The sequence below is a fragment of the Salmo trutta genome, chromosome 19, assembly GCF_901001165.1.
Source record: "Salmo trutta chromosome 19, fSalTru1.1, whole genome shotgun sequence".
Taxonomy (NCBI): Eukaryota; Metazoa; Chordata; class Actinopteri; order Salmoniformes; family Salmonidae; genus Salmo; species Salmo trutta.
The window spans coordinates 43,733,651-43,745,988 of record NC_042975.1 but is presented as its reverse complement, the minus strand read 5'-3'; the positions used below and the strand labels follow the sequence as shown (position 1 = coordinate 43,745,988).

Genomic DNA, 12,338 nt, shown 5'->3' with positions numbered 1-12,338 from the left:
TTTTCCTAGCCACTGCGCTTCTACATCTGCATTGCTTGCAGTTTGGGGTTTTAGGCTGGGTTTCTGTACAGCACTTTGAGATATCAGCTGATGTAAGAAGGGCTTTATAAATACATTTGAATTGATCTTAATCATTAAGCTGTACCCAGCGTAAATGGGCCCAATGGTTGGAGAGGGCTGTGCTCATAGACTGGAGAGGCTGGGGCTAGGGGGGACCTGTACCTGATCCTATGGCCTGAGATGTAAAAATGGCTTTATAAATACATTTGATTGATTAATTGACAGGTGAACGGATGATCGCTGCATGTGTGGTGCCCACCGTGGAGCATGGAGGTGGTCATGTGATGGTGTGGGGGTGCTTTGCTGGTGACACTGTCTGATTTATTTAGAATTCAAGGCACACTTAACCAGCATGGCTACCACAGCATTCTGTAGCAATACACCATCCCATCTGGTTTGCCCTTAGTGGGACTATCATTTGTTTTTCAATAGGACAATGACCCAACACACCTCCAGGCTGTGTAAGGGCTATTTGACCAAGAAGGAGAGTGATGGAGTGCTGCATCAGATGACCTGGCCTCCACAATCACCCGACCTCAACCCAATTGAGATGGTTGGGGATGAGTTGGACCGCAGAGTGAAGGAAAAACAGCCAACAAGTGCTCAGCATACGTGGGAACTCCTTCAAGACTGTTGGAAAAGCATCCCAGGTGAAGCCGGTTGAGAGAATGCCAAGAGTGTGCAAAGCTGTCATCAAGGCAAAGGGTGGCTACTTTGAAAAATCTCAAATATAAAATATATTTTGATTTGTTTAACACTTTTGGTTATTACATGATTCCATGTGTGTCATTTCATAGTTTTGACGTCTTCACTATTATTCTATAATGTAGAAAAACTCTTGAATGACTAGGTGTGTCCAAACTTGACTGGTACTGAATGTTAACTTTGATTGTGTCTGATGAAAAAGATCTTTCAAAGTTTTATGCAACATTAAGCCTACTGTGCCAAAGCAATTTAGAGTTGTTAAACGTGAGTGACAAGTGTGTTGATAACGGTAATATCAAAATTCCTCTTTTAATAACTAACAGAATTGGTTAAAAAAAAAAGGCTATGCATGCCAACATATTAGCCAAGAATTAAGATGTTTATAATCAGAGCCGGAGCTGAGCCTGTCTGACCACACTCATCGCTTGCTCCCCCGTAGCTCACCAGCTGATGTACAGTGAACAAAAATAGAAAACGCAACATGTAAACTGTTGGTCCTGTTTCATAATTCAGTACGGGAAAAAAATTGTTATGAAATGTATGCATTCACTACTGTAAGTCGCTCTGGATAAGAGCGTCTGCTAAATGACTCAAATGTAAATGTAATAATTCCATATGTGTTAGTTGTGACGTCTTCACTATAATTATACAATGTAGAAAATAGTAAAAATAAAAATCCTGGAATGAGTAGGTGTGTCCAAACTTTGACTGGTACCTTCTTAATTATTAATATTATGGTGTTTCTATTCCATGAAAAACAAAAACCCCTCTGGGTTTCTGTTAGGATGGAACGGAAAATATGGCACTGTACAACGTGACGGTCGGTTCATAGATGGGCTACATACACAGATCAGCTACACACTGTAGCTAGCTACACATCCATAGGCATACAGTTATTTATTATCCTCCACTACACAATAAGCAAATAAATAGTTAGCTAGCTATGTTACTTCAGCTGTATTGCATGGCAAATATAAGCAAGGCAAGCTAACACAATTATACATTCAATTTGCAGTAAATGCTTTAGGAAGCTAGATTCTTTATATCCACAAGACGACAGCCTGGTTTGCTGGTTCTCTCAGGAGTCCCTAAAACATTAAAACAACACAAGTTATAAATTCATACTCATGTCATACCCCTAGCTAGCTAGCTGGCTAATGTTAGGTAGTCAGCTAACTTGCTAAATAGCGATGTTAGTAAATTAACTTCATGGCCAAAAAAATATGCACAATCATTTGTCTCTACATTAGCTAACATATTCCTTTCAATTGTACATTTTCTGCTTGACTCGTTATAACTACTTACATTTGCTTCCCCTGTAATGTTTTGTCAGCCATCTTCGCTGAAGAAAGTCACCAGGGATGGGTGGCTCGCGTCAAATTTGTCATTGGAACCACTCGATAGGATTGGTCATATAAAAACCTTGGGACCAAAATGCATAATGGGTGCTCTAACTCCCCCTTGTGGTGGTCTGGAGCAATGCAGCCGTGACGCTGGGTACCTCTAAGTCCCGCGGTGCAAATTCGCAACTTTTAAAGGAGGAACCACTGTAGGTGCGTCCAAACTTTTGACTGGTACTGTATATTTTCAGAATATCAACCAAAACCCATCTCGATCCATCTTCTCCCACTGCCGGCCACTGGGCTTCCACTCACAACCGCATTTGGTAGTGAGTGGAAACGTCAAGCAGATGATATCACTGCCAAACTTACATTTACATTTTAGTCATTTAGCTGACGCTCTTATCCAGAGCGACTTACAGTAGTGAATGCATACATTTCATACATTTATTTTTATTTTGTTTCGTACTGGTCCCCCGTGGGAATCGAACCCACAACCCTGGCATTGCAAACACCATGCTCTACCAACTGAGCCACACGGGACCACTTAACATGATTCATCATGGTAATGTCGTGATGACACTAAACAAATTTCAAGTTGATAGGCCATTGTGGAGTAGATTTACAAAGGATTTAAAATGGACATGTAAAATCTGATTACCTGATTTGTCAATAATAACAGCCATTTCTTAACCAATCCCTTAGCTCAAACAAAGAGGTGTACTATGGGCCTACATACATTTTGACTCATGGTTCATGACAAGTTCCAAATATTTTCCCAAAATTCCAAGATGGAGGAAAATCTATCCTGACGGTCCTTGAGGCAAATTTGTTCAGCATGAGGAAAGATGCCTACTTAGAAAGTTTCAAGTCTCTAAGTCAAACGGGGCAGCGGCTATGAGGGTGAATGTGAGACTGCCTATAACATCGCCACCTATAGGCCAATCAGTGCCATTATCTTTTACCAATTTATTCATGACCTCTAGTTCCTGTGTGCCAAATTAGAGTGATTTGGCCATGTCAAGAAAATTCAAAAATCTAAGAATAACAACAGGTTTCATCATAATACAATTCAAGGTAAACAACAAATTATAGCACAAACATTTATGTAATGACTTTAACATAGAATTGTTGGTTTAACAAACAGGCTCTTGATAGTAACCAACGAGTACCATCACTGCAATACCCCATTTCAGAAACCTCAGCATAAAGCCTGATTAGGCTACTGTACAGTGTCTCCATAATGTTTCTCACTTGAACAGTGTTCTACAGGCAATGCAGATAGGAAACCACCAAATGCTAACCAGCTGACCAGTCTGCATCTTCTAAGGGCTTGTGTAAATAGAATGCAGACTGCTTTCATCCAAGCAGTAATGAAGCCGTCTCTTACTTTGGCCCCAACTGTTTGGCTAATAAATGGTAAGGGGGAGGTGAAACTGCTGGCTTTACCTCCTCCTACACCCTCTTCATTTTGATTCATTTCTCCTACGCTCATTTTCTGCATTTTCTCCGAGCCATTCCAATTCCATCTTTCCCCCCCTTCTATCGAAAGCCAGGACTGCTTCAGGCTCTCTCTCACTCCCCCCTCCCTCTCACACTCTCTCCTCCCGCTGTCCTCTCTCAGAGGCACACACATTGCAGTCTCTCTCTCGATCACACACACACAGGTTCGCTGCAGCGAAATCCACAAATCACAGACTAGTACAGCACAGGACGGCAGGGGAAAATAACGTCAAAACAAGCCATTGATTGAGTTGTGAAAAAGCGCGTCGACCACAGAGGTGAACCATGCAATCGTTATAGGTCGTTGACATCCATGGTTGAGAGCCTTCTACTTCTACAGCACTGCTCCTTTCCCTGGGCTTGTCTGAAGGACTAACACAAAACAGGCAGCCTGACGGAAGGAACCAGAGAGTGAGAAAGCATCATTAACCTTCCCACACAGTGGGGAAACTGAACTGCCTATTTAGGAGGAGAAAGGGGGTTAGAGAGGAGGGGGGGGGGGGGTTGGACGTTTGAGAGGGCGAAAGGCTGTTCAACGCGGAGATAACACAGGCTTGGGGATGTTCTAGAGCCTCGCTGCTTCTGCAAAGGACCGATGCACAGCGAGAGGAAGAGGGGTCTGAATACCAATAACTGCAGAGTACACAGAAGACTGGATACTGTCCTGGGAGAAGACTGAAGACTGCAATTAGTGGATAGATAAGAGACAGGAGGATAAATGCTGTGAAGCAGAATGAAATGTTTCACACATTTCAAATCTGTTGTTGATCTAGAAAACATAAGCTTGTCGTCTCTGAAAACCTCCGGGCTCATGCTTGAAAAACTAAATCGGATTATTTTGATTCACGCTCCAGTTATCAGAACGAATCAATGGATGTGGCATCCTGAACAGCATAAGCAGCAAAACTTCTGTAAGTTAATATTCATTTGTTTTCGCAGTAAAACAGCCCCCTGTGTTTATCATAAGGAGATAGCATCTAACTCGCAGTCTGTTCAGACACATTGTGCGGTAAATTCATTATCGGTGCCCATGTCCCTCTGCTAATCCTTGCACATAATTCGGAGGAGGTATACAACGGACTGACCTAGCAACAGCTCCGCACTGGGCCTTAGAACAGCCCATAGCCAGGAGTTATTCACACAATAATCCCTGGTTCTCATGACTTACTGCTTAAACAGAGAAACTGACAAGCATCACATATCTCATAGGCATGTTGATTTGGGAGCTGAGCTCAAGTCAAAGTGAATATGGATAGGTGGACAGAGGGACGGTGACGCAACAAGGAAAAGGTGTAATAGGTCCATTTAGTCATCAATCATGGAGCCAGGAGAGGAAAACACAGCAAAACCAACAGTATAACAAGGGTTTAAAGCAAATTGAAAAGACTGTCAGTTATAGCCAGCAGATTATTTTTCTTTAAAACAATGCTAATGTAAATAGGACCTAGGGATTCTGCTTGGGAGAACAGGGCATTCACACTCACCTCTACAAGTCACCTACTGTAGGGGACAAACCAATCCCGTGCACGCCTCAGTCACTGACTATGAACTAAGGGGGGGATGCGCAATCCATTCAAAACCTCAGACAAAAAGGTATGGGATATAACGTCATGCTTATTAGGCTAATTCGATGGTGAATTAACCCTGTTACCATGCTTCCCTCTCCCCTCACCTTACACACACCACAACCCCACCACCACCTTACACACACCACACCTCAACCCCACCACCTTACACACACCACACCTCAACCCCACCACCTTACACACACCACAACCCCACCACCTTACACACACACACACACCACACCTCAACCCCCACCACCTTACACACACACACCACACCGCAACCCCACCACCTTACACACACCACAACCCCACCCACACCACACCTCAACCCCACCACCTTACACACACCTCAACCCCACCACCTTACACACACCTCAACCCCACCTTACACACACACCTCAACCCCACCTTACACACACCACACCTCAACCCCACCTTACACACACCACAACCCCACCACCTTACACACACCACAACCCCACCACCTTACACACACCACAACCCCACCACCTTACACACACACACACACACACCACAACCCCACCACCTTACACACACACACACACACACCTCAACCCCACCTTACACACACACCACACCACAACCCCACCTTACACACACCACACCACAACCCCACCTTACACACACACCACACCACAACCCCACCTTACACACACCACAACATTTGTCGGTAAGGCGTCTATGTAGATCATTACACCATGCAAGGCACGCGTCGAGACAGTCTACCACATATAGGTATTTATAGGTTGCATCCATTATTTCCCTTGTGGGTCCTTCATCTCACCCTCTTCCTCTTCCTCAAACGCATACACTAACTGTGAGCGTGACAGCAGAAGACGCCTGCCTTGCATAAGGCTCAAACGAGCACAAATTGAATATTCTCAACCTGGCGAAATGCAGCCGCCGTGGAAAAGCACAACACTGTCACATTAATCACAATCATCAGCCTTGTGATGTAACTCAGACAATTCAAGCGACTAGGCTTCCATTCAAAGTCCATTTGCACATAATGACCTGGAGAGTCAGTCGCACTACAAACCACTATTCAACTTCACTTAGGACCTGCCTTTTCTGGTCAGGTTTTCAACCCTGTTATTCCATCTCATTAGATAGAAGATGCGTGTTAATGTTCACACACACACACACACACACACACACGTCACACAGACACGTTACACACAGTAATGCATCAGGTTAATGGGGCAATCCCTTGTGAGAGCACAGTAGGCAGTGGAGGGTGAGAACAAACAAAAGGACACTTGGCCCCAGTAACAGTGTGATTCAGTAGACATGGCCACATCCCAGAACCACTGAACAGTGTCTTGTCTGGGAAAACATCCCAGGCTTGGAAGGTTCATATTCAATCTAGCCTTATATCTCACTGAAATTACACTTGCAAAACACACACATAGGCCTACACAAACATAGCAGCTGAACCATACCAACACAGATTATAAAAGCGGTGTTGACCGACATGTTTGTGGATTGTCAATATCTAAAAAACTCTGAATACCATTTGCACAATCCAATACCTCTAATGCACTGTTAGATCTAAATGCCACTGGATCAAAAAAACAAAAACAAATAATGAACAAGAAGGATCTAACAATGTCCCATTTCTACTTCCACAGGTGAATAACCAGCACAACAATGCCTAAATCCAACCCACAAATACTACACCCATACCTGGCACCACACCACTCAAAATCCTATTGGAAGCCTTCAAAGCAACGCTCCTCTCTAAAAGGGGTCCACCCAGACAGAACCGTACCCCCCCCTAAACTCAAGCCAAAGGTGACCAGAGCTTCCCTGAAACCCCCTGCCTGCCCTCTGACCCCACAGATTGTAGTCTGGCTGGCCGTGGTGACCGGCTCCTGTGTCTTCCCTGTGCTACTTGGCCCAGGCGTGTCCGCTGGAGAGACCTGGGGCATGGTCTCCATCTGTCCCTTCCACTGTGTGTGCCGAAACCTCTCAGAGTCTCTGAGCACGCTCTGCGTCAACAAGGGCCTGCTGTTCGTCCCTCCTGACATTGACCGGCGCACCGTGGAGCTCCGTCTGGCAGATAACTTCATCCTGGAGGTGGGCAGGGTGGACTTTGCCAACATGTCAGGCCTGGTGGAACTGACTCTGTCCAGGAACACCATCCACACCCTACGGCCCCTGTCCTTCGCTGACCTGGAGAGCCTGCGCTCACTCCACCTGGACACCAACCGGCTGACCATAGTGGGGCCAAGAGACCTGTCCGGCCTGACCAACCTACAGCACCTCATCATCAACAACAACCAGCTGACCGACGTCTCCGCCGAGGCCTTCGATGACTTCCTGATGACGCTGGAGGATCTGGACCTGTCCTACAACAACCTGAGGAAGGTCCCCTGGGAGGCCATCCAGAACATGGCCAGTCTGCACACCCTCAACCTGGACCACAACCTCATAGACCAGATCGCTGAGGGCTCCTTCGGCGAACTCTACAAGCTGGCCCGCCTGGATATGACGTCCAACCGGCTGCAGACGCTGCCCCCCGACCCCTTGTTCTCCCGCTCCCAGACAGGCGTGGTCAGCCCCACGCCCTACAGCGCTGTCATCAGCCTGAGCTTTGGGGGGAACCCCCTGCACTGTAACTGTGAGCTGCTGTGGCTGAGGCGGCTGATCCGCGGGGACGACATGGAGACGTGTGCCACCCCTGTTCACCTGGCCGGGCGCTACTTCTGGTCCATCCCAGAGGAGGAGTTCACCTGCGAGCCTCCGCTCATCACGCGCCACTCCAACAAGCTGTGGGTGCTGGAGGGCCAGAGGGCCACGCTGAGGTGCCGTGCCATCGGTGACCCCGAGCCCATCATTCACTGGATCTCCCCTGACGACCGCATCGTGGCCAACTCCAGCCGTGTGTACTCCTACTACAATGGCACCCTGGACGTGCTGGTGACGCGGGCGCGTGACGACGGGGCTTACACCTGCATCGCCATCAACGCTGCCGGGGAGGCTACAGCCCTGATAGACCTCAAGATCATCCCCCTCCCTCACCGCGGCAACAACACTGTCCCCCTCACCAACTCTCGTGGAGACCCAGGCTCCTCAGACATTTCCAGTGGGAGAACAGGAGGGTCTGGAAGGAACGGGAAGGGTGGTGGTGGTTCTGTAAAGAACGCCACAGGAGAGGGGGAGAGCGGAGAGAGGGGGGATGGAGAAGCCAGTACCAGTGAGCATTTGGTGGGGGTCCTGGGGGTGACTGCCACCTCTGCCCAGGTTCGCTGGGTCCTGGGCCGTGCCACTGGGCCGTACCTGGTGTGGATGTACCAGATCCAGTACAACTGCACTGCAGACGACGCCCTGGTCTACAGGTAAGCTCCTCTCAGTAACAAAGCAAATTGTGCACAACCTGAGAGCCAGTTCCCAATTGGCCAAGCATGAACAGATCATCAATGAGGCTAGATGAAAAATAAAAAAAACACCCCTATGTTCTCCTCTATTGTAACACTGTCGTGTTCAAAAACGCCCCTGTGGTTCTACATTTACCAGAGTTCTCAGTGTTCTTGAGTCACAGGGACCAGGGATGATGAACACAACACACCATCCTGACACATGAAACAAAGGAGAGCAGGCATAGTGGACTGTAAAAGAAGTATGAAAGAGGGCAAGGTATTTATAGAGGGAACGGAAGGGAGATGGGGCAGTGGAAGGAGAGAGCCTGAAGACTCGGGGGAAAAGGAGGATGAACTCCTTATAAGAGCGCAAGCTGCAGATCTGAGGACAGTGTCACATCCCATTCCGCTGACTGAAATGGAGATAAATAGGGAGATGGGGGGTTTGGGTCTAGGGAACACTGAACCCACTCACTTCAGTTTGTGGAGGTAGGGAGAGGTAGCTAAATAGAGATGCAGTGTTTTATATAAAATACTGAATGATTCTCAAGGACTTGTCAGGACATAGTGTCGACAAACACACTTACACGCACACACACAGACGCGCACACACACTCGGAATGCTGTCAGAAGGAAAATGAAAAACAGGAAGAAAGCCGCCCAATCCGTCATTTCCAGCTCTCGCTCTCGTTTACCCACTCTCCCTTTGCCGCTTTTTCTTGGGAACTGCATCTCCAGCCTGTCATGTTCATGGAATAAGTCATCAGGAAACAGGTTGTTTTGTTCAAATCTAACACACTCCTTGCACGAGAATCTATGTATGACCACGGACAATGGAGGGGAGAGAGAGAAAATGAAAATAAAAATAAGAACAGGTAAGCGGTGTAGAGAGAGCAGATAGATTGGAGCATTATGACGAGGTTACTGCGCAGACAGATTGAAGTGATGGTTAGGCCAGTCTCATCCCCTTCAGCAAGTAGCCAGGATGATTTAACACTTCATCCTTCTCCCCTGATGGGTATCAGACATGTTCTCAAAGAGGACAATGGGAATTGGCGCTATAATCGTTTCACGGCTCATAATTCCCCGACGACTCAAAAAGGACAGGTGAACTGCTTGTTAAGCCTACCCGCGATCAAAGTAAAAGTACGCAAATACATCATTTCGGTGCCTAGTATATGCCAAGGCATATGTAGTCTTCATTGCTAAATAAAAGAGGGATGACAGCAAACATTAAGTTCTACCATCCCTGGGACTGCATCCCTAATTTGTTTGAACAGCATATCCCTTTGAGAGGTTTTCAATAGAGCTTACAATTCAAAAGTTATTCACAGAATATAAACCCATGGAGATAATAGCTTGCACATTTGGAGTTAATGTTTCGAGTAAAGCCCATCTTTCCAATTTCCATTACAATGTCTGAATGTAAACAAGTAAACGTATTAAAGTGATTTGTAACCCAAAGCTAGAGATAATTTGAGAATAGTGTGGAGGAATGGAGGTAAAGCAAGGGCTCAAGGAAGGTTATCTGCCAGCCAGGTGAGATTAAAAAAGTAGGGAGACGGAGTCAAAGATTTAAGACGGCGGAGTGTTTGCCGCATCTTCCGCTTCCTAGCGTAGATTGTTTAGCTCATTGGGGTGTGAGTATGTGTCATCACCTTGGTCTTGACTAGCTCATTGCTTGGCATGACACGTTTCTGAGGGGTGGGGAAAGTTTGGGAAATAGACTCCGGTAAAGTCGGGCCTCCTGTTACCCTGAATATCCTTCATAGTCTCCATTACCCTTCTCCCTCTACAGCAGAGTATTATTGATTAAGGCCATTTACACAACAAAGGAGCAGATCAGACGCCTCCTCCCTCTAGCTGGCTGCACATTATCATCATTAGCGCTTAGGCGTTGTACTGTAGATTATTGCATTTCATTCGATTTATCTCCCTCTCCAAGCCGCTTTCAGATATCCTCTTTCTCTGCTCAGCAAATGGCTCAATGTCCTTTTCTTTTGTACACCCCCACCCTTCCCTGTCTGTTAGAATTCTGCCGCCTACAAGCAACTCTTTCCTGCTGAAGAACCTGGTGTCTGGAGCAGACTACAGCCTGTGTGTCCTGGCCATCTTTGACGATGGGGTGTCCACCCTGGCCACCACCAAGGTCCTAGGCTGCACCCAGTTCAGCACCAAGGAGGACTTCCCAGAGTGCCGATCCCTGCAGGCCCACTTCCTGGGCGGCACCCTGACGGTCATGGTGGGCGGGGTCATAGTGGTAACACTGCTGGTGTTCACCGTGGCGATGATGGTAAGGCACCGTGTCTGTGGAGACTGCCGAGACGAGGGCCACTACCCTGCCCATCACCATGACGACTTCCTGCCCTCCAAGGAAGGAGTGGATGTTTACGCTCAGACCAACGGAAACGGGAGCGTGATGATGGTGGCTCTGCCCAACAACATTCTTGGCCAACAGGCTAAGCCGCTGCCGTTGAAAACCAAACCCCAAGCCAAGAACAAGCCCGGGAAACTGCCCAAGCCAAAGCTTGACTCAGATCAGCTCAGTGGGGAGGGAAAGGGTGAGAAGCCAGGCCTGGAGGTGGCCGTGAGGGGGAAAGGATTCCCCCCTTTCACCCTTGAGAGTGAGAGAGTGACACTGTACTACTCCCCTGCCAACACCTCCCAGACCTTACCCCATCCCCGAGCTCACAAGGCCCCGAGACACTCAGGCAAGCTCAAGCTGCGCCGCTCTGAGGAGAAGGAGAGAGACTTGGACAAAATGGTGGGCTCCATATGCAGCCTAGACTCTGAGGCCCAGGGAGAGGAGTCGGAGCGCGTGAAGGACTCGAGAGGAGATCGCCCGCCACTAGGGCCGACACGCAGCTGCTCCTTTGACGTGGGCGAGATCACCACGACAACCTGCTATGGATATGCGAAGAGACTAAGTGTGATATGGACCAGGAGGAGCCAGTCGGTGCAGGGCATGCTGGTCCAGTGTGCCTCAACAGCCAGTTCAGCGAGCAGCACAGGCAGCGACCACACGCCTGCCCTCACACATGGCTACCTGCACACCTACAATACCTCCACCTCCAACTCCAACTCTAAGTCCAGTGAGGCTGACAACATCGGAGACCTGGAAGAGAGTGTTTTATAGGGTGAAGATGACAGAGGGACAAAAAGGAACAAAACAAAGACTGAAATGGATAAATTGACAGTGGACAGGTGGATGTAAAAGCCATTTGGCTTAAAAAAGACGAGAAACTATGAAAGCACACAGTGCATTGCACAAGGAACATAACACATGGTGAAGGAGCTAATACCACGTATGTGGTGGACAGATGGGAGTGACAACTATTGTGAAAGAAAATAAGGTATAATGATGTCTGCTGGTCTAAAGCTGTAAGATACTGACTACCCAAACGCATGGGGATTACAACCTGAGACTTGTTTCAACAAGATAAATTAAACAATTAATGAATTACTACAGTAAATAAATCAACCACCAGTCAACAGCAGCGTCTCGACTTTGAATGCCAAACCGCTGAGTAAATCAGGCCTCAAACTGGTACATGAGACAACTGTGATAATCAGATGCCAGTCAATTATCATGTTTGTTTGCAAAGAGCAGGAAGCAGCCTATCTGCAAACACAGAGGTGTTTGTTTAGCTGAGAGGGAGCGAGAGAGATGGGGAAAATAAGGGGTAGAGACACTGGCTGGGGGGAGCAGAAGCGATGCCTGGCGTCAGGGAGGAGCTCGGAGATAACGCAGTAGACAGGGAGTTGGTTCATGCTACGTC

At 47.5% G+C, this 12,338-nt stretch overlaps 2 protein-coding genes across 4 annotated transcripts in view; one reads left to right on the top strand and one right to left on the bottom strand.

Annotated features, from left to right (window-relative positions):
• The window catches only part of LOC115154661 (pyruvate carboxylase, mitochondrial), a 103,286-nt gene that overhangs the window by 32,893 nt on the left and 58,055 nt on the right, over positions 1–12,338 (bottom strand). The window lies entirely within an intron of this gene.
• Positions 4,141–12,051, top strand: LOC115154662 (leucine-rich repeat and fibronectin type-III domain-containing protein 4). Of its 2 annotated transcripts, XM_029701113.1 has the most exons (3): positions 4,141–4,519; positions 6,829–8,538; positions 10,591–12,051. In XM_029701113.1, exons 2-3 carry the CDS (start codon positions 6,848–6,850, stop codon positions 11,693–11,695), a joined length of 2,796 nt encoding a protein of 931 aa, XP_029556973.1. In that variant the 5' UTR covers positions 4,141–4,519; positions 6,829–6,847; the 3' UTR covers positions 11,696–12,051. The 2 variants fall into 2 exon arrangements, with proteins under 2 accessions (XP_029556973.1, XP_029556974.1); XM_029701114.1 differs by lacking the exon at positions 4,141–4,519 and having other exon boundaries at positions 6,519–8,538.